The sequence below is a fragment of the Pectinophora gossypiella genome, chromosome 19 (assembly GCF_024362695.1).
Source record: "Pectinophora gossypiella chromosome 19, ilPecGoss1.1, whole genome shotgun sequence".
Lineage (NCBI taxonomy): Eukaryota > Metazoa > Arthropoda > Insecta > Lepidoptera > Gelechiidae > Pectinophora > Pectinophora gossypiella.
In genome coordinates this window covers 9,351,502-9,378,376 of record NC_065422.1, presented here as the reverse complement: position 1 = coordinate 9,378,376, position 26,875 = coordinate 9,351,502, and the positions used below count along the sequence as shown (strand labels likewise).

General features: G+C 36.9%; 1 protein-coding gene across 2 annotated transcripts in view; it reads right to left on the bottom strand.

The window, feature by feature from the left end:
* The window catches only part of LOC126375680 (synaptotagmin-10-like), a 157,172-nt gene extending 143,131 nt beyond the window's left edge, over positions 1–14,041 (bottom strand). The window contains exon 1 of one of the 2 annotated variants that reach the window (XM_050022760.1): positions 13,931–14,041. In XM_050022760.1, the coding sequence (XP_049878717.1) occupies positions 13,931–14,036 (106 nt within the window). In that variant the 5' untranslated portion in view covers positions 14,037–14,041. The remainder of the gene's footprint in view (positions 1–13,930) is intronic. The other variant, XM_050022759.1, reaches the window with a different exon arrangement.
* Between the last annotated feature and the right edge of the window lie 12,834 nt (positions 14,042–26,875).

Genomic DNA, 26,875 nt, shown 5'->3' with positions numbered 1-26,875 from the left:
AACGGGGATAATGCTAGAGAGATGGTGACAACTGGGCGGCATTGTTGCTCTGAAGCAATTTCTTCCAGGCAACTACCAGGAATCAGCCATAAAAACCTTGGATGCGGAACAATGCAACAACAATCTGCGTATGTATAATCATAATCATATGTCATTTGTCGTAACTTTTGATACAAATAATTAATAATACATAATAAGGACCCTATCTTACAATGACCAACAAAATGTATGCAGTTCTATAAACACTACCTCACCTGAGTTACTCAAGTTGCAAACGATTCCGAAAACTACAGTGACAATGATAAAAATGTATATATACATTATGCCCAAGTTCACAGTGACAGTGTTAAAAATGTATACATACAACAACAACTTGGGTAACACAGGTGAGATAATATAGTTGTGTCAATCATAAGGTGACATGTTGGTGCCATATGTTTTTTGTAATGGCGTGACCGTGGTAACGTCACCATGGTGTCTTAGTGAGATATGACTATAATGATCAATATTGGTGTGGACATCTTCAGTAGGCAGACTTTTTAGACAAGATGCCCGAGATTCGAAACAGTTGAATGGATTTTATGTTCATTTTTTACTCCCAGACCACGACGAGAGAAATCAATGAACCTTCAAAGTCAATATACATAAAGAACCAAATTGAATTGACCGATCCTGCATAGGGTACTTAAACATTTCAAGGTTCTATTTACATGGACCCGGAAACACGAAAATACTTTCAAGGAAACAGATCATTCGGCCTTGTCAGGTACGTTATGCACATAAATCGTCTAATGACCAGCTAATGGTCAACTCCAATAAAAAATAACATACGCAAAGGTGAATAGTATACACATCCACTCGTCGCCAGTAATGTTTACTTAAGTCCCATGCAAAACGGGGCGAGCCTAATGCCAATATAATCGGGCACAAACATTTTTTTTTTGACGTGACTTATTGTAGATTTGCCGCAGATGGCATTAACTACTTGGCCGGACCAATGGGGAGCGCTGAAGGCTCTCACCCGGTACAACGTTTAAGACAACAGGCCTGAGGGTGCCCAGTTGGGCGCGAACCTCGGCTCAGTGCGTCGTCTGAGAGGATGGGTACAAACATGAATCCAAACTCATAAATTCGAATTGAGTGGTTTAGAGCCGAGCCGAGATTCGAACCCGTAGCACTGACCATGTAAGTCACTCGTTCTCCGAACTGGCCTATCATGGAGTGTAAATGTATACTGATTTTTGTTAATCTGATTTATTATATAACTATTTGTTTTTTTTTTTTTTTAAAAAAAGGTGTTGTTCCTCACTCACTGCTCACTCATTAACGGCCTCCGTGGTCCAGTGGTTGAGCGTTGGTCTTACGATCCGGAGGTCCCGGGTTCGAATCCCGGAGGGGACATATCACAAAAATCGCTTTGTGATCCCTAGTTTGGTTAGGACTTTACATGCTAATCACCTGATTGTCCAAAAAGTAAGATGATCCGTGCTTCGGAAGGCACGTTAAGCCGTCGGTCCCGGTTACTACTTACTGATGTAAGTAAGTAATCGTTACATGAGCCATGTCAGGGGCCTTTGGCGGCTCAAAAAACCCTAGTTAGGGTTGGTGGGGTTGGGAATTCACCTCACAACCCACACGATAGAAGAAAAAGCTCACTCATTTGAATTTAAATACTTGTTAAAGTCGTTTAATTTTTGGATTAAGTAGATAGATTTCAATTAAATGTAAAGTTTATAATACAAATCTAAGAACTTTAGATTTTTAAGACGATATGCACCGTCAAGAAAGCGGTTTTTTTATTTAAAAATACTTAAAAGAAAAACAATTAAGTTTTTTTATAAAAAATATATAAGTTGCTAACCATTTAATAGAAAATGACTACAAAATAAACTCTTTAAACTCATTGTAAGCGCAGCTAGCCGACAGTAAAATAATATTCATTTCATTTAGAATAATTAAGTTTGAATATATTATTAACTGAGTCGCTGAGACTGTTTCTCGGAAACCCACTGATTCGAGTAATGAAAACTAATTCTCACTAATAAAGATAAATTCTGGCTATCATAAACATTCGCTGATCACGCGTATTATGTCCACGTGTAAAAAAATATTAGCAATATCTGTTTTCCTGAAAACGTATAAGCTTTCCGTGTTATTCGTTTGTGGCCAATTATCAAGTGAGAAGCATTTATTGGCTCCGAAATATTACCGTCCCTCGGCCTCTATAGGATTACGAAAGCAGTATATATAAAGCAAAGGTTGGTGGTAGGGCTGGCTGAGGAAGACCTAGAATAAATTGGAAACGTCCTTAGAAAATGTTCAGTACGATTTACTCTGAAGCGTCGTGCGTGTATGAAACGATTGACAAATGTGGTGGAAGCAAATCAAAATGATCAAAGCAAATGTGGGAAATAGGTGTGAGTTGATGTAAGTAAATCTGGTAGTAATTTGTAAATTGTTTTAGGTTTACGCGGTTTTTATCATAATTAAAACACAATACATACTAACGGGTTCTTACCGCGTTTAAATCAGGGATATGAGACTCCCGATATTTCAACACTGTTGCAAGTGCCATGATCACGGGATGATTGATGAGATTGGAGTGGAGTAGGTAGATTCATAATTTTCTACGGGCAGACATATCTGTCTACCCTCTTTCTTTGCAGCTTGTTTATGTATTTGATATCGGAATGTTCCGAACCATCTGAACTGGCACCAAACTCACTACGACAAACCGCACTCACTGTGTCCTCGCGTTTTGACACCGTTGTAAAAAGCTTAAAACGGCCTACGTTTTAAGCTTTTTACAACACTTAGGTAACGCTGGATTCCACATGCTCGATAACATGGCACTTGCAACAGTGTCGAAATATCGGGAGTCTCATATCCCTGATTTAAACGCGGTAAGAACCCGTTAGTATGTGTTTTAATTATAGTAATTTGTAAATCCCAACTTAAGCCTCTGTGTACCTCTGTGTTAGTCAGTTAGCACGTCAGATGGGTTTCACTCGGGCGTATTACTCTATTGAAGCATCACGCAACCATTAACTAACGTGCATAATCCCTACTAGAACAGACACAATCTCCAATCAAAAGTGTCTCTTCAATTTATTGTACATACAGGTTGTTAGTGACATCGTAACGAATACTGTGGGGGATGATTCAGAACATGATTCTGAGGTAAGATCAAGTAGAATTTTCCTTCGTACATAATAAGTAGGCTTGGGTGTTAGTGTCACCGTAACGAATACTGAGGGAGATGATTCAAACCATGATTCTGAGTTGATATCAAGTGGAATTCCCTATCGAAAAAAATCATGAAAATTTTAGTGTTTTATTTTAATTATTTTCAGTTCTATATTTTTGCGATGGGAAATTCTACTTGCTATCAACTGAGAATCATGGTGATGATGTCACTAACACCTTGCATACTAGCCATCCGGCCCGGCTTAGCTTTAATTTTTTTTTCCATACAATTTTGCAACCTCTATTTCACCTCTTTGTAAGGGTTGTTAAAAAATAATGAATAATGAAATATTTTCAAATAATTTTCATACAAACTTTTCTACCCCTTTTTCATCCCTTAGAGGTTGATTTTCGCAAAATCCCAAGATCGTAGTGAGCACCTACGTCCTAAAAGGAACCCACGTGCGAAACTTTAGTTCCGGAGATTTCGTGATGGGTCAGTCGGTGACCTTTCGCTATTGTATATATTAGGTGTTACTGCAAAATGGATTTACCCAGCGATGGTGGTAAATGTCAAAATGATGGTTAGCTGTACACGCATGCGATAACCTCAAAAACGCATTGGCCTCACGATCCGGATGTCCTCGGTTTGATTTCCGGTGGAGACATGTGTAACTAATTCTACCATCGCAGATTCTACCATTCAAAAATCTACATACTAATATAACACAATAGACCATCAAGAAATGGAGACCTTCATCAAACAAAATGGAATTTTGAGGTCTCTAAAATTAAATAGATTACTTAATATTATTAATTTGAATCAGAATTTTAAATTCATGATAGAGGCATTCGGTAACAAATAGAAGGGATTTTGAAGTCCCTGAAAATAAATAAATTACGTGATTTATTATTTTTTTTACTGTGAATTGGATTTTTAAATAACAATTAAATAAAAATAGGTTTGTATTTGACCAGAATCTCATCTGATGGTAAGTATATGTGTGGGGATGTGTGATTTGATTTCGGATCGTTTTGTTTTGAGTGTTCCTTGGCTCTCAGTCTGCCCCAATAAATCACGAGTGTGAGTTTACGTATGTTGATTTAATTATTTTGACAATAGTCACGCAGTGGTAGTACCCCGAATGTTGTTATATAAAATATTTTTCTGAAACGAACGTAATAACTGCTTTTATTGATTCAAATTACCCGTGTCCAATAAACTGTATAAGGTCAGTTACCTTGTATTGTTTCAAACCAAGCCATGTAAACAAAAAAAAAACATTAAAAAAATAAGACATGCCACACACCAACATTTTTTTTTTAAATATGATTTTATTTGATTGCAAAAAGGTATACAATTTTACGTACATGTCGCTATTCATTTTTTATATAATTAATTGTAAATTTAAAGTTATTTTCTATAATAAAAACAATAGAACAAATTTTTTTTTACTTTAAAAAGAATAATTGAACGTAATCATACAAAATTCATTTTATATTTTATTAAAGACATCATTAGTTAAAAACAGTTCTTGATAGATCCTTTCATTCTTTCTTTATAATATTTTATTCTGTTTGACTGGACTCTCTTGTCCGGTCAATGACCTCTTATTAATCTTCTCGTCTTGAGATTTATCTGATACGTATAATCTACTTTATTACCACACGAAGACTAAAGACCAATAAGTTATTGATTTATCATAAGTGCAGTTTTCACTAACACAGTTGGTTTGACCATTATAGTCGGCAATACGGCTCACCACCTATCACGTTGGTCTAACAGAAAGCTTGTTGTGGATATTTCATGTAAGTACCTCTAACATAACATAACATAACAAATACTTTATTGCACAAACAGGAAAAAACAAAATACAAAGCAAAAGAGAAATAGAATTAGTACAATACCCCACTCAGGATATAGTCGAGAGTTTACGTTAAGTTAATCCGCGTCAAGGTCATAAAATTTCATCGCGTAACATTTAATCTGCGCTGCGATAGAAATTATTCTAATTGACAAACCATAATAATAAAATTAAATGCAAAGTCAGCGACACCCAGCGCCACGCCTTGACCGCAGGGCTCTTTACGTAGAGTGGACTAGTCTTAATAAACCTTTTCGTCATGCTGTCAACAGCTATAGCCGTTTGTGTCACTATTACTTACTGGGGGGTTAAAAAGGCCACATCCATGAAATTTATCGAAAATAGAAATATTGCATTTTGCGCATATAAAAGTAAGTGCGCAATGCAAATAAAATGTCAAATAACAATATTTCTTTCTTAGATGAATTGCAACTATGTGGCCTTTTTAGACCCCCCAGTTAATAAAAATAAAAATAAAATGCATTTATTTAAGGTAGGCACCCATATTGTAAGATATAATTATGTCCCATATATTAAAATTAAAAATAATAATAATAATGAAATAAAGTTAAAAATTATTAAAATCAAAACTTAAAATTAAAATCATATTTATTAAAATGAAAAATTAATTAATGTTGAGTTGAAAATAAATATAATAATAAATATAATACATAGCTGTTGACAGCTATAGCATCGGTGACATTTTATATAGAAATATACCAATGTAATTTGACAGTGTTAACCGTTATGTCGTTACTGCATTTGAAACGACGTTCGATCGATACCTGTCCCGACAGAACGGTCACATACGTCTATACAAAATACTTGTGTCAAAACATGTTGAAAAACTGACGTGTTAAAGACGACCCTCCTTTCATTGACACAGTAATTACACATTTTGTTAGAATAAGCGACAGTGAGGAGCTCGGTGGCGCAGCGGTTAACGCGCTCGGTCTGCGATTGTTGAAGTTAAGCAACTTTCCCAAAAGCCGGTCATAGGATGGGTGAACACAAAAAAAAGTTTTCATCTCGAGCTTCTCCGTGCTTCGGAAGGCACGTTAAGCCGTTGGTCCCGGCTGCATTAGTAGTCGTTAATAACCATCAATCCGCACTGGGCCCGCGTGGTGGTTTAAGGCCCGATCTCCCTATCCATCCATAGGGAAGGCCCGTGCCCCAGCAGTGGGGACGTTAATGGGCTGATGATGATGAAGCGACAGTGTATCATGGTAATCAAGAATAATAACCAGCTTGGAACAACCAGGACTTGAAATCGGTTACACTACACAAGCGGTTAAGGTGTCGCTACCGTTTTACGTACCAATAGGAAATCGGTACCGCAATTTCATACCGGTATAATAATTACGGTAGCTTACCCTTTACCGATAACTGTATCGTTTCTAAGCCCTGGTAACAACACATAATTACAAAAGTATTTAATTAATAATTGATGGAAAACCCATAACGGTCCAATTAGTTAGCAAGGTAATCCACTGAATTTTAATTTATTTTCCAACATGATAAATATAATTAAAGTTGATATGATAAATGACGGTCCATCATCTGTCACCGTGATCAAATTCATAATATTTTAAATAATAAATGTCAGGCTAAGAAAATTGTAAACTGCGAATTCGAAGCGCACATGTATTAAACAAAATGAGCTTATCTGATTTATCTATGCGTATTATGATGTCCTTTGTTTGGTAAGGACATTGCAGGCTTGAATCACTTGATTGTCCGAAAAAGTAAGATGATTCCGTGTTTCGGACGCTAAGCCGTTGGTCCCGGGCTACTAACCCAAACACTTCCACCAACCCGCAGTAGAGCAGCGTGGTGGAGTATGCTCCATACCCTCTCCGGTTGATTGAGGGAAGGCCTGTGCCTAGCGGCGGGACGTGTATAAGCTGTTTATTTTATGTATGTAATATGCTCAATGGTTACCTGGAAGAAAAAGATGCTTCAGCAATAAGGCCGCACTTAACCGTCTTTGAAATACAAACTTTTTACTGTAATATAAAAAGTCGATCAGAACGGTGGGCCTGCATAGTGTCAATAAAGATCGCAATGACGGTCGCATCAATATAAATTCCATTGATCTACAACTGTGCAGTATTAGATCGATGATAAATTCCGATGTTGCAGGCAGGTGTAATTGGAACTCGGTCCTTGGGCTTATTACTCATGGAAGATATGACGTTTTCCTCCAAGGTCAATAATATATACACTACGTATATTATAGTGCACTATAATACTACACTATACTATAGTGCACTATAACATTACACTATACTATAGTGCACTATAATATTACACTATACTATAGTGCACTGTGCTACACTAGGCTATCATAGTATTACAATATGATGATTGACCTCACTTACCTTGGTGTCAAGGTTGTTATCAAACCGCCGGGGCCCCAGACTTGGTGTATAGACTTAACAGAAACCGCAACCAACAGTTTGCATAACCTATTTACATAATTCACTCCTATAATAATCCTTTTTGAAGTGGACAAAGCAACAAGTCAACAGCAGTTAACCTACAGCCACAATTGGTATTAGAGCCTATGGTCTTCGAAAAATAAATCCATAATGTTGGGAGGACATGGGAGAATTTCAGTGGCCGCCACACATAGAAAGACGAGAGCAAAAGCTATGCTATATCTTATTGCAATAAATTAAAGTTGCTTTGCTAATGTAAACATATTGCTCTGTCTTAATTAATCTGTAAGAAATATATTATATTTTTTCATTTTGAGTTTTTTTTTTGTATAGTGCTAACAAGTACACATTTGATAACACAGATTTACCTTAAATAGTATTATCATTATTTTTGATACTAAAAAGCCACCTAATTTTAAAGAACGTACCCGTAGGAATTTTTAGACGAATATAAATAATTTCGAATAAAATTTATTTAATCATTTTAAAACATAAAACGTGTGAATTCACCAGTTGTTTTATTATTAGTATTTATTAAAAATAATTACAATAATACAAACAGGTTTTACATTGTTTGAGGTTTACGCGGTTAGTATCATAATTAAAACAAATAACACCGAGTTCTTACCGCGTTATTATCAGGATATGAGACTCCCGATATTTCAACACTGTTGCAAGTGCCATGATCACGGAACGACTGATGAAATTGGAGTGGAGTAGGTAGATCCATAATTTTCTAAGGACAAACATATCTACCCTTTTTCTTTGCCGCTTGTTTCTACATTTGCTGTTTGTTTGTTTGGAGTCTCATATCCCTGACAATGACGCGGTAAAAACCCGGTATTATTATGTTTTAACAGTTTTTAAAGTCGACGGTGCAACAAAAACCTTGGTTTGTCCGTACACCGGCAGTCAACATCGTTGCTTCCAAAACATACCGTGTAAACTCGTATAAAACAATCAATAATCGACGAATATTAATGGTCCATTTGCTTTTTCTCACGCCTGTTTACCTTGTGGAATTAATTCGATTTTAGAGAATAAAATGAGCCTTTTTGTCAGGATCTCTCTCTCTTTATTTAAGAGCTGCGCTCTTGTCGGTGGAGTAATTACTTTCATTACTACATAAATAGGGTGTCTCGAACTGTAATCAGTTCTCGAATTTAAATAATCAAATTCATAATAATATTAAAATACATCATATCGATTTTATTTTTACTCGAGTGAGTAATCGATTTGTAGGTTATTTATGTCATAACAATACTGGCCAGAAAAAAGTTGATGCTTTTGGCGGGCTGTCATTACGAAAAAACTAAATAATTTTGAGAGAACAAATGAAAGTGCATTAGAACAGAGAACAGAAATCAGTGAACATTCAGATTATTCAGAAACAGATCAGAGCAGAAGCAACAGTGTGTTTTCGGATATAACAGTCAACAACGGTTTTACCAGGCTTCCTGTCGATGCGCAGGAAGAGTGTTCGGTTGGGTCTTATGATACTTATATATTTTCCTAATTACTTAGATATCGGTTATGCTATAGGTATTTGTATTGTTTGGTATAGTTCGACAAAGGGAGCAAATGAAATTGCATTAAGATGAGAGAACAGAGGTCAGTGAATATTCAGATTATTCAGAAACAGATTAGAGAAGAAACAGTGTGTTTTCAGGTATAACAGGAAGAATATTCAGTTAAGTCTTATAATACTTATATATTTTCCTAATTACTTACATATCAGTTATGCTATATTTGTATTATCCGATACAAATCGATAAAGAGAACAACAGACAGTAAACAGTAAAACGGATAGTAAAACAAACAGTAAAACATTGCAGTAGGTAATATCGTTGTGGTGATTTATCCGGTAATCAGATGAATTTATCAAGGCATTCTGAGTGGACAGGGATGGCTGTAAGGGGCGGTTGGAGGCCATTCGCGGGGTTTCACCCCATATTCAAACATCGTGGGCTTTTTGCCCTATATTCAGACGGCTATGGGCACGTTGTCCATTTGTGGGTATTTTGCCCCATAGGTATTCATATAACTATGAAACATTCTAATCATATATTAAAACATCGTTGGTTTTTTACCCTATATTTAAACAGCTATGGGCACGTTGCCCATTTGTGGGTATTTTGCCCCATAGGTATTTCATATAACTATGACACATTTCAGTTTTGGAATGTGATTCAGAATTCAGATAATTCGTGACCTTACATGATTATGTATGGTTCACGACATGGTGGAGATGCTGGGATATCTTGAACATGTAATTTAGTGTTATGATACCCAGTACAAAATCAGTAGACACAGAACAGTTGACATCAAATCAGATGGACCTAATTAGATGGACCAATTCAGTTGTTAAATCAGATGGACCTAATTAGATGGACCAATTCAGTTGTTAAATCAGTTGGCTCAAATCAGATAGGCCAATAACAGTTGTTAAATCAGTTAGCTCAAATCAGATGGACCAATAACAGTTGTTAAAACAGGTGACTCAAATCAGATGGGCCAATAATAGTTGACTTAAATCAGATGGGCCAATAACAGTTGTTAAATCAGTTGACTCAAATCAGATGGGCCAATAATAGTAGTTAAATGAGATGGACCAAATCAGTTGTCAAAGCAGATTGACCAGATTATTTGCGAATCAGATCAACCAAATCAGTTGATAAATCAGAAGGACGAAGCCAGTTGTTAATGTTATCGACATCACATCGGATAGACCATGTAACTGTTGACCATAACAGTTATCAACATCAAATCGGATTGACCATGTTAGTTATCAACATTAAATCAGATAGACTATACCAGTTATCAACATTAAATCAGATTGACTATACCAGTTATCAACATAAAATCAGATTGACTATACCAGATATCAACAAATCATAAATCAGATCATGAAATCAGATCAGTTGAATTGTGTTGTTAAGTTTGTTGTCAGTCAGTTCATTTACGAGTTTCGAAAAGTACTAATTCATTGATTTTATGTTTTTGGGGTACAAATTTTATTATGTTTTACTTCAATTTATATTGCAAAAATTCAGTGTAAACATGTTCGAAATAGTCAGTAAGTATTGTCATTAGAAGGAATACCAACCAGTTGCTAAGAGTTAAGACCAAGTTTTCAATTAAATATCATATATTAACCAATTCATATACAACAGTTATAGAACATGAATCAACAATCGTGCTATCAGTGGCGCAGAAGCAATCCGGGAGTCATTATCCACAGCTAGTGGATGCCTTCCAGGTTATTATTCAGTACAATTAAGAGTTCTTTGTTGTTGACGAGCTTCGGGAGTTGGAGAAGATTAAACAGCAGTTTAATGAGGTAAACCATACGCTGACGCATACCAGGGAGCTGTCAATGATATCAGCAGCCTCGATCTCTTCAGTCGCAGATCAGGATATTCAGGTGAGAGCCTAATTGCCCTCTATTAAGCCGTATCTTCAGTAGCAACAAATTGGAATGCCTCCGATTTTTACACCTTTTTCAGTCGTTAGTTGTCAGCACAAAGCAAACATACCAACATCATCTGGAGAAAGCTGTGATATTAGATATATTAAGTTGTTATGTTACTGTTACTTTCCAGTTACCCAGAATAGACGTATCTGCTTATTTTTATCAAAAACATCAGCCAAGTTTTCAGTCAGTGCGCTGTCTCATAATCAACAACAGCTTCAGCTAAATTAACAGGACAGAGAAATGAACCAGAGTTTCTAATTCAGCAAACTGCCGTTGCTCAAGTTGTTCCGAACATAAAGTAGCAACTTGCACAGTCTACTCAAAACCTACAGCAGAGTTTAGAATGCTAAACTTAATCAAAACACAGGTGTATTTCATAATTCTCGCGTCGGGGCAGTGTCTCGAACTGTAATCAGTTCTCGAATTTAAATAATCAAATTCATAATAATATTAAAATACATCATATCGATTTTATTTTTACTCGAGTGAGTAATCGATTTGTAGGTTATTTATGTCATAACAATACTGGCCAGAAAAAAGTTGATGCTTTTGGCGGGCTGTCATTACGAAAAAACTAAATAATTTTGAGAGAACAAATGAAAGTGCATTAGAACAGAGAACAGAAATCAGTGAACATTCAGATTATTCAGAAACAGATCAGAGCAGAAGCAACAGTGTGTTTTCGGATATAACAGTCAACAACGGTTTTACCAGGCTTCCTGTCGATGCGCAGGAAGAGTGTTCGGTTGGGTCTTATGATACTTATATATTTTCCTAATTACTTAGATATCGGTTATGCTATAGGTATTTGTATTGTTTGGTATAGTTCGACAAAGGGAGCAAATGAAATTGCATTAAGATGAGAGAACAGAGGTCAGTGAATATTCAGATTATTCAGAAACAGATTAGAGAAGAAACAGTGTGTTTTCAGGTATAACAGGAAGAATATTCAGTTAAGTCTTATAATACTTATATATTTTCCTAATTACTTACATATCAGTTATGCTATATTTGTATTATCCGATACAAATCGATAAAGAGAACAACAGACAGTAAACAGTAAAACGGATAGTAAAACAAACAGTAAAACATTGCAGTAGGTAATATCGTTGTGGTGATTTATCCGGTAATCAGATGAATTTATCAAGGCATTCTGAGTGGACAGGGATGGCTGTAAGGGGCGGTTGGAGGCCATTCGCGGGGTTTCACCCCATATTCAAACATCGTGGGCTTTTTGCCCTATATTCAGACGGCTATGGGCACGTTGTCCATTTGTGGGTATTTTGCCCCATAGGTATTCATATAACTATGAAACATTCTAATCATATATTAAAACATCGTTGGTTTTTTACCCTATATTTAAACAGCTATGGGCACGTTGCCCATTTGTGGGTATTTTGCCCCATAGGTATTTCATATAACTATGACACATTTCAGTTTTGGAATGTGATTCAGAATTCAGATAATTCGTGACCTTACATGATTATGTATGGTTCACGACATAGGGCGTGTAGAACGGTGGATGCCCCAATCGGCTTCCGTTCCGCAGTACACCGACCAATTTCTCAATCGGTGATGTTCTAGCTAGAACCCTACCAGAATCCATTTCCTCGGCCTCCAACCAGTACTGATACCCTCAGGATATGAGTATAAAATGTTTAATTAAAAACATAAAATGCAAAATAAGCAGGCTCTTCCACTCTTAAGTACTCTTTACTTATAGTATTTACATTTTTAATTATAGACCGCTCAATTATATTTTTGTATAAAAATAGGAACTGGATCTCACGGATACTGCTGTTTTTTTTTTTAATTACTTTTCTCGCTAAGCTGCAATCCTCATATTGATTAGAAGGCTCAGTTCAGCAGCATTCGTGGTAAAAAATATTCGTTTAATAACCGATGTAGAAACAAGAATTAGTTTATTTTTCCTACTTCCACAGCCAAATGTCGTACGATATCTTGCTGGGTCATGCTGAAGATGACAAGAGCATTTTTGTTCTGCAAAAGCGAGCGATTCGTATGATTTACAAATTGGGACCCAAGACGTCACTTAGAAAGAAATTTAAAGAAATTACTATTTTAATTTTCACTTCACAATATAAGTATCTACCCCCTCCGGTTGATTGAGGGGAGGCCTGTGCCCAGCAGTGGGACGTATATAGGCTGTTTATGTATGTATGTATAGGTATAAGTATCTAATAATATGTAAAAACAATATAGACTAGTTTGGAAAAATAGTGATCGACACATTGTTAATACCCGTAATAAAAATACGTTAGCTTTAAATGTCCCTCGACTGAACAAGAAATCTTGTAAAAAACAATGTATAGATCTATACGTTTTTACAATAAGATTCCCAACAATCAGAATTTACTTTTGAACAATTTTAAGACACAATAATTTAACAACAATTTTTATTTTTTTTATAACAATTTTTAATATCAAATATAAACTTTGTAAAAAAAGGCTGTTAAAGATTATTTAAAAGATATGAATGCATGGGATTAAACAGTTATATTAAGCAGCGTAATTACAAAATTGTAAAACAATATTTTATGGTTTTCTTTAAAGAACCTCTAGGACCCAGTGCCGAAGCTTTTCTTGCAGCTTCTTTCCCCCGCCTATACTATATAGGTTGTGAGAAGCTGCAGTAGTTTAAATGACGATTCAAAGTGTAACTAAGTTCCCTACTGAATAAAGATATTTTTGAATTTGAATTTAACAAATGATTATTTCTTTAACTAAAATAGAACGGAAAAGAATTTTCAAAAATATTTTAAGTTAATACACAATAAACAAAACATTTGAATTTAAATTTCGAACACATTACAAATCAAACCATAAAATACACGTTTAAAATTCGAAAAATTGTCTTTAAAAAATATACTTAAAAAATATTCTTCTGCACTTTTATGACACATTTTTTATTTTAATTATTAATTAGTAAAAATGTGACTGACCTTCGTTCCCGCGAGTGTCCCGGGAGTCGTCGACGATCAACAGGTGCGGGCGACGCGCTCGCTCGAGCTCGAGCTCGGCGGTAGGATCGACTCGAGGTACGCCCATATCGGCCGGCGGTAGACGCGCGAATGACTCGACTCGACTCTGGGGCCCTACTCCGCGTACTCGGGACGACTCTATTTAGCTATGTATGCCTGTCTAGTAATATACCTACAGCTATCCACGTTCGTACGTCATGTCGATTGTTGGTCAGGTAGGATGCGCCGCGACAAGGGCCGCGACAAGGTTACAGCAGTATTTGGGGGTGCGTGACGTCGTCTTATCTGATCTTGATCCTGTTGGAAAATTACGCTTTGTTTATAGTAATTGCTTGGTAACTTTACTACGATAGCGGGTAGGAATTTTCCCTATGAAGGAATTATAATAAAGAGATTTTCTCGGCTTAAATACTAGGATTTAGTTTTTTTGTAATAATATGTAAAAATTGGTTGCGCATACCTACATAACATAAATAAATAACCTATACGGCGTGAGTTTATTTATGTATGTTAACACATTCACTACGTATGAACCACATGTGGAACAATACATTTGAAACTCATACGTGCATGTCCCATATGTGGGGCACTAGGGAAAATGGGAAAATCCGACGGTAGGCTCTTTTTTGAGTAGGTGTATTATATGTAACTGTCTACCCTAGTACTTCATACGTATGTAAATGTACTCCCATGCTGCACGCAGAAATCAGAAATCAGAATCATTTATTCAACGTAATTATCATGGATAAATTGTTGAAGGTCAATGTAACATTTTTGAATTTACGTCATTTCGCAAGGTGTTATGGTTGAGGAGAAGAAATGACAAGAAACTGCAACAGCAACACATCTTTTAAATCAATGAGGGTACATTACAAGTTATTTAACCTCTCATATGCCGAGATACCAGACACAATAGATTTTACATTGTGTCTGGTCGAGATCCGCGTTCCGGCGTTCGAAAGATTAATAACCAGAGGAACACATTAAATACCAGACATTTTTATCATTTAGGTAATCATTAATCTTATAATAAGCTTTTTTACATAAAGTAAGCTTCACGTAAGGTTTAAATTTATTATCTGACAAATTTAAAATATTATCTGGTATTTTATTGTAAAACCGTATACATAACCCCAAAAAATATGAATTTAATTTACTTAATCTAGAATTTTGAACAACAATTTTATTTTTATTCCTTGTATTGTAAGTATGCCTTTCACAGTTTCTCGGAAGGAGAGATACATTTTTACGTACATACATAATGTTTACATACACACTATCTGGAAGATATTGCTCCTTACCAATATATATATATAACATAATCAGCATACATACGTCCCACTGCTGGGCACAGACCTCCCCTCAATCAACCGGAGGGGGTATGGAGCATACTCACACTGCTCCACTGCGGGTTGATGGAGGTGTTTTTACGGCTAACAGCCGAGACCAACGGCTTAACGTGCCCTCCGAAGCTCGTCTTACTTTTCAAAAAATCTGGTGACTCAAGCCTGAAAGTCCTTACCTGTTTGGTAAGGGCTGTCTCACAAAGTGATTTTGACAAATGTCCCCATCGGGAATCGAACCCGGACCTCCAGATCGTGAGCGTTCTAACCACTAGACCACGGAGTCTGTTACTTACACCTACTTAGAACCTATTTCTATATGAAAAAAGTGAAGATTTTCCTTATTTTTGTGAAACTTTCTGATAATTTATTATCAGCAAGTTGTTTGCTTCTTATTCTTGGGTAGGTAAGTAAATACGTTATAATTTGAAGGTTACACAACAGGTTATCAACAAAAAAGCTTATAACGACTTGTTATGTATTCAACGTAGAAGTACTTAGAATATTGCAAGATGAATTCGATATTTGATTTTAACAACGTGACATAGCATCGTGCCTGTAACCCCGAAGAGGTAGGTAGAGGTGTCTATATAGTCATTATCATCAGCCCATTAACGTCCCCACTGCTGGGGCACGGGCCTTCCCTATGGATGGATAGGGAGATCGGGCCTTAAACCATCACGCGGGCCCAGTGCGGATTGATGGTGCCTTCCGAAGCACGGAGGAGCTCGAGATGAAAACTTTTTTTTGTGGTCAGCCATCCTATGACCGGCCTTTGCGAAAGTTGCTTTACTTCAACAATCGTAGACGGAGCGCGTTTACCGCTGCGCCACCGAGCTCCTCATCCTCATCGAGTCTATATAGTAATGTACATCTATTCCTCGCCAGCTATGATTAACTCCCATATAGGTAACAATGGGCGAGCCTATTGCCATTGATGGGGATCAAATCTTGGAAACCATGTGATATCAATTATCTATGAAATAACTTCTTGGATGAAGTAATTATTATTGCTACCTTGTAATCGTGATCATCATCTCCCTACATTATCCCGTTTTTCACAGGGTCCGCTTACCTAACCTGAAGATTTGACAGGTCCCGTTTTTTACAGAAGCCACTGCCTGTCTGACCTTCCAACCCGCGGAGGGAAAACCAGCCCAATACAGGTTAGGTCACATACCCCCGAGAATGCATTTCTGGGAAATGTGGGTTTCCTCACGATGTTTTCATTCGCCTTCGCCTTCGCATTTATGATCCAAACATGAATTCTAAAAAAAATTCGACAATCATTGGTACGAACTTGCGACCTCAAAGTCAGAGGCAAAAACGTTCTACCAACTGGGATACCACGGCTCTCTTGCCTTGGATTATTGCTATCTAGTGTGTATGAATATTGATTTTTTTGAGGTTTTAATGATATGATGACCCATCCAATAATAAATCACACCAACTTTGGTTTGTTAACTTTGAATAAGGAATAATACTACGTATAGAACGGCAACTCTCCGCTCCCCACCAACAACATCTCAGCTAGGTTTACCTTCCCCCTCCCTCGAACATAGTTTTGACTTGAATCGTAAGGCGTCAAACGTCACACACACAGTTTTTTTTTATTTGCCCATTCGCGCAGGGCTTTTTGGCGGGAAACGGGAACGGGACAGTTGCTTTCTTCATTGAATAATCTAAATAATTGATACGAAGTGGTGTTTTGTGGTTGATGATCGCATTAAGTTAGTCAGAAGACATTCGCGAGTGTTATTATATCGGGGTATTCAATAAACAAAGTGTATCTGCCTATTTTCGCTTCGTGCCAGGAAGTCGCTTCATAACTCGAAAGTTTATGCGGACTTTTGAGTTAATTCGTTTGGGGTTCGGAGTAGGAGTCTACTCCGAGGGTGGGGGCTTAGGTATCATCATCATCACCTTTCATCATTTCATTAATCATCAAGAAAAAAAAATACGTAAGACATGGCTGTATGGGCATAGTTCCCTTTGCCTTACCCTTCGGGGAAAACCAAAACCAAACCATTCGCGAAGGCAAAGGGAATTTTCCATACAGCCTAGTCTTTGGTCATCTTAATCTTTTTTGGACACACACAGTTGCGCGTGTACAATAATACCAATGTGTAGTGTCTGTGTAAAACGAGGTTGTTTGTATGAAGTGTCCGAGGTATACTTTGACGTCCGAATTTAATCGTCTTACTCAAACCCCACTGTGCTACTGAATCCTTGACCGTGATAGTTTGTTAATTAAATTATCTATACAAGCACCACATTCCTTCCCTCCATAATATATTAATTTAGCTTAATACCTAAGTTGGCAACTATCATAGTTTAGTTATATTAGTACATTGCCAATGTTACTACTATGTCCAACTTCAAACGCGAATGCAACGAGAGAGTTCTCGTATTTCCTAGAAGTTTCTAGAAAGCTCTCTTAAGACTAAACAGACATGGTTCCCTTGATACAGAAACCTTGTGCCTCGTGTCTGTGTTAGTAAACAAGTGTTTTGTTTTGCAGCATTTAAGTACTTAGACGGGTTTTAGTATATAAAAGTATATTGTTGCCTAAATAAGTAACCGTCCGAATCAAGTCTTTCTATAACATAATAAATACTATACATTGTTTTAAGTTTACGCGGTTAATATCATAATTAAAACACATAATAACGGGTTCTTACCGCGTTTAAAGCAGGGATTTGAGACTCCCGATATTTAACACTGTTGCAAGTGCCATCTCGTCATCTCGTGATCATGGCACTTGCAACATTGTCGAAATATCGGGAGTCTCAAATCTCTGCTTTAAACGCGGTAAGAACCCGTTATTATGTGCTTTAAGTACATATGATAACAAATACTACTATCCTCATTATCTGTCTCTTTCTTCTTAAGACATAGAATAAAAAATAATACTACGTATAGAACGGTAATTCTCCGCCCCGCACCAATTAACCTCACCCCCTCTGTGTCTTACTTTAGTCTAAATAGCCGTAAGAGTAAGGGAGAGCGCGCGCAGACTGTCTGTCTCGTTCGCACTTACGCGATGATTTTATTATTAATTCTTTCACGGACATTGACCATGGGTCATTGATGGTTCATAATAGGTAATATGATACCTTGAAATCGGAACGTCATGAGACTATTATGTTCTTAAAGTAGATTAATCTATCTCTCTGAAGTCATAGGTGGTCAGATACGTTCACAGCATGATGAACTAAATACCCACGCTTCGCCGAGCTTTCTGTTAGATCAACGTGATAGGCGGCCATGGGTTCCAATCTTTGCTCGTCTAATTTATTATTATGAGTTTGAATTCATGTTTGGATCATAAATATTTGATATTGATAATGGCAATAGAAGCGCACACTATTGCATGGGTCTTACTTACACATTGTTGGCGAGGAGTGGTGTATATATATACTAAACACCTTTGCCTACAGGCTGATTACCTGATTGTCCGTAAGTAAGATGATCCGTGCTTCAGAAGGCACGTTAAGGCGTTGGTCCTAGTTACATACCGTTGCAAGTATGTAGTCGTTATATGAGTCATGTCAGGGGCCTTTGGCGGCTCAATAATAACCCTGACACTAGGGTTGATGAGGTTGGTAATCCACCTCACAATCCACACGATAGAAGACCTCTGCCTACCCTTTTTGGGAGACAGGCGTGATGCTTTGTTATGTGTTAATAACCCAAAATTAGTACAATGTTGAAATAAGGCTTAGCCGGAATAGAAGTATGGAAGCACGTCGTACATTTAGTACACTTTCTGTATTGAATTACAGTTACAAACTTCTATCTGCCAAGTTTTACCGAGCGAAAGAAATGTGGTTTACGACTTCGGTTCTAATTAAAGACTTCTTGGGATATAAAAGGATATTCCGTTTGTGAGGGTTTCTGTCCTTTCTAACACGATGGGATTTTATATGGGTCACTGATGGGCCATTGTATGGGTCACTAATGAGCCATTGTATGGGTCACTGATGAGCCATTGTATGGGTCATTGATGGGCTATTGTATGGGTCACATTTATCCCATAACTTGGCTCGCTTCTCAAACGGGGAACCAGACTTGCACCAATGTATTATTAATTGAATTACATTTTTCACTAACACAATTGGCTCAACCATTATACGGGTCACCACCAGTGATTTTAGTCAGAAAGCAATGTGAAGTATGGGTACTTAGTTCATCTTGCGGTGGATGTACCTCTGACTACCCCATTGGTTTTTTATTTCTCTTTTATTTATGCTCTAACTATAAGTGGTGGACTGAGGCGCAAATCAGACAGAGACGCTTATGTTTGTCTGTCTGTTTCCTTTTCACGCTTAAACTTTGTTGCTTAAAGAAAATTAGGACAAAGTCGGAAACATATGCTTAGTGCTCAACATTATTCTTCTGAGTAAGCATGTATTTTTAAGCGTTTCTTTCTTAAGTATAATGTAATATAATGTACAGATAAATTATTTTATTATTTTAAGTGTTATGCTTCCATTTCGCCTCTCTAGCAAATGCCAAGTAAATGTTATAATGTTTTGAAATAGTTTTTTTTTTTTATTTAATAATAATATAAGACCATTTACAATTTTAAAGACATTCGCCATACTGAAAGACAGTTTGTTGGCGAAATCATGCACTAATTACTTATTTACTTATATCTATTACAGCAAGTTTTAAACTTAATTCTTAAATGCTACAAATCTACCAACTATTCAATATTTTCATCAAATGACTTCAATAAAAACAGCTTTAATTTAGTTTTAAAGAGTGGCTTACTACAACATTTGTTTTCGAACTCAATACTATTAAATATTCTTGGAACAAGGTATTTTAATATTCTCTCGCCATAATAATTGTTAGCATTTAAACTCTATTCTATTATATTATTACAAGGTATGCTTAGACAAGTAATAATGATATAGAGATTCATAATTATGACCGTATAATTAACATAACAAAGCATAGCGCCTGTATCTCCGAAACGGTAAGCAGAGTAATATAATTATATAAGTTTAGTGTCTGATTCCCTATAAGTGACTGATAGTCTGTCCAAAACTTTTCAGGCAGATTGTTTATCAGCAGGTGCTGAAACAGTCTTAAAAAATATAAAACTCCTTAGTAACAAGGTACAGATGATAACCCAAAGATAACAAGCTTCTAGAAACTTCCAAAATATCCGCTAAACATCAAACTATTCTCAAACAAGATCTTAATATTAAACAAAAGAAAGGTCCTCCCAAAAGATTAAGATTTAAAAAATAAGTATCTTTTTTCTCATTCATTTGAAACTCAACATGTCTTTAATTCAGTTAGTAACAGAGTTACACTTTGAATCATACTATTTTTATACATGGATATACATTATACATGGTGGTTGAATTGAATTGAATTGAATTGAGGAGCTCGGTGGCACAGCGGTTAACGCGCTCGGTCTGCGATTGTTGAAGTAAAGCAACTTTCGCAAAGACCGGTCATAGGATGGGTGACCACAAAAAAAAAAAGTTTTCATCTCGAGCTCCTCCGTGCTTCGGAAGGCACGTTAAGCCGTTGGTTCCGGCTGCATTAGCAGTCGTTAATAACCATCAATCGGTACTGGGCCCGCGTGATGGTTTAAGGCCCGATCTCCCTATCCATCCATAGGGAAGGCCCGTGCCCCAGCAGTGGGGACGTTAATGGGCTGATGATGATGATGATGATGATACATGGATATAATTTTTAGTCGAATGTAATAAACCAACCAACCAGTACGTACCGAAACCAACGATTTCATGTTTGGATAATAAATGTTTATCACGTGCTCAACGGTGACGGAAAACATCGTGAGGAAACCCACATTCCAAAAAATAGACAGACCTAACCTGTATTAGGCAGGTTTGACCATCGCAGGTTGGAAAGTCAGGCAGACGGTTCTATAAAAAACTGGACCTGCCAAATCTTCAGATTAGGTTAGCGGACCCTGTGAAAACGGGATAACGCTAAGATAGGTGATGATGATTTTCTTGTCAAACGTCTTATCCGTCTAAAACTACTGTAGATTCTCAACCTATACGACCGAGGAAAAGTAGTGAAATAACCTCAGCACAGGGTGTTAGGTACTAAAAACTCAGACATAGAAAAATACACGCACAGAAGCACACAGGTACAGGCTCAGTGAGGTATTGGAACTTAGTTCATCTTGCGATGGATGTACCTCTGACTACCCCAATTGGGATATAGTCGTGAGCTTATGTTATTTCTTCCTTCTTCTTCTATCGTGTGGGTTGTGAGGTGGATTACCAACCTCATCAACCCTGGTGTCAGGGTTACCATTGTGCCACCAAAGGCCCCTGACATGACTCATGTAACGACGTCCTTACATCAGTAAGTAGTAACCGGGACCAACGGCTTAACGTCCCCACCGGAATTCGAACCCGGGACCTCCGGATCGTTAGCCCAACGCTCAACCACTGGACCACGAAGGCCGTCTTAAGCTATACGTGTTCGTTGGGGTGGAATTCGGTTATGAAATAGACTAATATAGCTGTTTACTTTTTATAATTTTCAAAATTCTTTCACCGGGTTCAGGAGTTCCAGAGATTACCTACTTCTCATAAACGAACTTTATCTCTTTATCATATACGTGTATGTAGATACGGAAAATAGTAATTACGTATTTTACGTACAAATAATCCGTAAGTAAGTCAAGGTGGCCTACTAAATACATAAGCTGAAAGGCCGCATAATATATACACTCCTTTATATGTCCATATCTTACGATTATAATAATTCCATCTATGTACCTATTCTATTAAATATTATCTTATCTTGTAAGATCTCATAACATCTAGAGGGTTTTATAATCCCTCAAAATTTATATAAAATGTATATACGTATACATATCGCGTCTATTTTCCGTTGGGGTAGGCAGAGACGACAGAATTCAACTTAAAGTCTATAAGTAATAATAATTATGATTAGGATTTCGTATGAAAATTGGCCGCAACTTGTAACTCTATCCCCTATTGCGCGGTCATGGGCGTGAGTGTATGTATGTATGTATTTAAAAGCTTCTAACATCGTTGTCTATACCAAAACATAGTATTAAAGTGTGACCTATGTATAATCGGGTTGGTGTGGCCATTGTATTTGCATACCTACACTTTTTACTATTATAATCTTCATTTTCCTTAAAAAAAACCAAGTACCCAGGTGAAACCGAGCCAGGACACTAGTTTTACACATTGTAAAGAGAAAAACCAGACAAAGTTACAGCGATATCGAGACGCTCGTAGCACCGCTACGTCGTAGTAAAACTACGCCACAGCGTAGCACTTTCGTAGCTTCCCGTCTGTAGTTTACTTTGGTCCAAAGTAGCGTTTCCCTTTGATTAAAAACAGTAATATTTTATTACCAAGGGGGAAAGGTCATATTTGAACTAGTAGTGGAAGGAAACCTCATTATTTGCTATAGAAATCACTAAGTAGCTTTACTAAATGCCATTGAAAGAATGGAATCATAAAAGAAAAGTTCGCTTACTACGGCATACAGTATCGTGTGGGTTGTGAGGTGGATTACCAACCTCATCAACCCTGATGTCAGGGTTATTATTGAGCCGGCAAAGGACCCTGACATAACTCATGTAATGACTACGTACTTACATCAGTAAGTAGTAACCGAGACCAACGGCTTAACGTGCCTTCTGAAGCACGGATCATCTTAGTTTCGGCCAATCAGGTGTTTACCCTGTTATGTCCTATCCAAACCAGGGATTACAAAGTGATTTTTGTGATATGTAACCCCGGCAATCGAACCCGGGACCTCCGAATCGTGATCCCAACGCTCAACCACTGGTAAGTAAATAGTTATCAGCGGTACAGTTTTAGCTTATTGCCCAACAGAATGTGTAAATATAACAGAAGTTACGCGGGCAGCATTGCAATAGCGCAGTTTGTGTAATCATATCGGAATCGAATACGATCGCTTCAGGCGACCAGTGTTTGTTGACACCTGACAGATAATTGTAGACGGCTTGTTATGTAAAGGTATTTATTTGACAACAACATTTGTTAATTGGATTCTTCTTCTGTCGTGTGCGGGTCGATGACCGACCAAAGAAAAATACTGACACAGAGCCTTTGTAGCGGGCGTGGCGGGCTTTTCGGGCGTGAGTTTATTTATGTATGTTAACACGTTCACTGTGTATGAACCACATATGGGGCAATGAATTTGAAACTCATACGTGCATGTCCCATATGTGGGGCACTAGGGAAAATGGGAAAATCCGACGGCAGGCTCTTTTTTGTGTAGATGTATTATATGTAAGTGATTATATGTGAGTGATTTTTCTACCCTAGTACTTCATAAGTATACATATGTACAAGATATTGCTCCTTACAAATAAGACTTATTTATTATTATTTTCCTTTTGTTTTCAATAATGGGTTGGTTATATTATGTTGTACAGCAATGCAGGACGGAAGAGGCAAGTCACAGGGACTGTAACCTGGAACCTGACAGAAGGTAGCAGTAACTGTCGGTACTATTCAGAGGCGGAGGACAGGAGTCCTAGTATGGCTTTGTAATAGACTACTCTGGGTGCCATGCCACTTGCGTCAGACAGAGTACTGCTGGGCGGAAGGCAAGAGGGAAACCACTGCCCTATTTTTCCCTAAAAAAGTAGCATGGAAAATGCTGCACCGACAAAAGCGTGGCTCTTAAATTGATGATATTATGTTGTATGATGCACAGGCAGTGCACTAATTAATCAAGCGTAGTTTTACTCAGTACAGTCTATTGGAGGCAGGTAGCGAACTACGTGTCATCATGCCTGACGTTATTAAAACGTATAATGAGGCTCGATATTGACTGATATTTTGCCGTAGGTACCACGCTTTGAAGCAGATTAAAATTTATCCATACGCTCTGTGAGCTATTTCATTTTTATCATCACTATTTAAGAGCCACGCTCTTGTCGGTGTATATTCTCCATTCTTGTCTAATTCTATTATGTTGTTTAATCTAATTCTATCTAATATGGAATTAAATTGGTTTTATTTTATAATCACTATTATAGACGCACGCAAAATAGGCGCACAGACGTCGAATTGCCAAATACCTCTATTACAGACATTGATGTTAGATTGATGTACTTACAATATTATAGAACACAGATGGTAGTGCTTTGATTTGTTTGTCATCCTATAGACATTTTCTATTTTCAAATAATGTAATTGTATGAACCATTGACACGTAATTTATAATATTATCAATAAATATTTGTAACATTACGTGCCGAATTCTTCTGGTGACGTCATCAGAATTATTCAAATTAACGAAACAAAAATTCTGATCTTATTCTTAATTTGTCAAACTTCGTAATTGGCTATTATAAGATTTTTAACATCGCAACTTTAATTAAGATTATTATAATCTTGCAATAAACTGCAATAATGATTAATGATTACATAAATAAAATAAAATCTCTCCCGATTATACAGGGTGTTAGTGACATCATAACGAATACTGAGGGGGATGATTCAGACCATGATTCTGAGTTAATATCAATTAGAATTTTCCGCCGTAAAATTCACGATTTTTTTTATACTTTTGCGATGAAAAATTCTATAATCCAAAATTATATAGAAAATCGTTGGATTAGGTATCGGCCCAATACAGGTTAACATACCTCCGAAATGTATTTTTCGGTAACGTTCAGACTATTCAAACATATTAGGTAACTTTCATAATTGACTATGGAAAATATCCATTTAAATCGGGCTCCATTTTATACCTTAATAAAGTCAAGCGTGGTACGCTCGCTTCCTGTGATTAGGAGACTGGAACGGAGTAAAACGATGGTTAATGAAAGTGCTCATGTGCATAAAATTAAAACAGATATTAACTATCTGTTTTCGTATCAATGCATAAAATTGACAATGTGTAATAATGGAGACAATGAAGGGTTTGACTTCTAACTTGCCAGGTACAGTCATGAGCAATATAATGTACCCACTTTAGGACTCTGTCGCACTAACATATTTGACATTTAGTGAGACTTACTGTTCAATTTGTCAAAAAAGTTAATGTGACATAGTACCAAAGTGTATACATATTAATGCTTGTGACCGTACAGGTCCGTTTTTGATGTTTTTTTCTTTTGTAGGTGTGGTTTTTATAACATTTATGTTTATATCAAGAACATCTTGAGTAGAGCAAAAAATGTAAGAATTTTTATTCGAACGAAAAATGGATTTAAAGTGTTTTCTGTTAAAATCACCACATACCGCTTTGATTACCAAAGGTCGCAAAATTTTAATAAAAGTAAATAAACGAAAGGAAGTTCATTCAACCACAAATAGTTATATTTTACAATGTTTTTATAGCTATCGATATTTTGTTTTAAATTTGTAAATAGAGACCTATATGATGGGCTTGACACAATGACCTAAACCAGAAGTCCCGGATTAGATTCCCAGTCGATGCAACTTATATGTCTATCGCCCTTATTAATAATCTTATTACGAATGATTCTAGTTTCACAATCGATTTTATCTGGGAGATGAAAATGACCACATCCAATTCATGATATTTACCATTTCTTGACATTGTGCACTTACTTCTGACCCCGATACTGACCCCGCCAGCGTGTTCGACGATTTCCCTCATTCAGCGCTTACTGCTATCGACCCTCTAGGGTCGATTAATTCTTTCAAATATTCTTCCTCTCAGACGACGCCCTGAGCCGAGGTTCTCACCCAACTGGGCACCATCAGGCCGTTGTCTTAAATTTTATACCAGGTGAGAGCCCATTTGTCCGGCCAAGTAGTTAATGCCATTTGCGGCAAATCACGTCAAAAAAAGCTCTTACTTTTATATGCGCTTTGTTTTAGATGTTTCTATGTGTACTATTTAACTCTCCTGTTCTGTGATTGTCACAGACTTGTCAAAGTTCATGTTACGCTTGTGTCATCGGGGTTACGTGGAAAAAGCCTCGCTATCGAAATCTGTGATTAACCTTTGAAAGCGGCACGTAATGGTACGCTATCACATAAAAAAATATAACTTGGCACGTGGCGCGCTCTGGGACGCTCAAGTTGAATAGAAAGAGAACCGCTTTTTGCACAACGTGTTAATATGGAACGATGATGTGGGGTTTAACGACCTTTCGGCTCTTACGGTTACATTGTTGTGGATAATGTTCAGGATTTCGTTACTGGCAACTTTTTGCAAGATAAAAACATACTTACTCGAACGATTTTTTCAAATTTTTCCATGTCTATAAACTAATGAGCGATATCTAAATATGAATAGCGAGAAAATACAGCGATAAAAAATAGAGATTAAGTAAACCAGTGTTATAAACTTACTTTAACGGTGAGAGAAACCATTGTGAGGAAACGCGATAGATATTATATTCTGAGTTGTTATTCAGACCATGATTCTGAGTTGATATCAAGTGGAATTTCCTGTTGAAAAATTCATGAAATTTTTTGTGTTTTTATTTAATTATTTTCCGTTCCATACTTTAGCGACGGAAAATTCCACTTGATATCAACCCAGAATCATGGCCTGAATCATCCCTCAA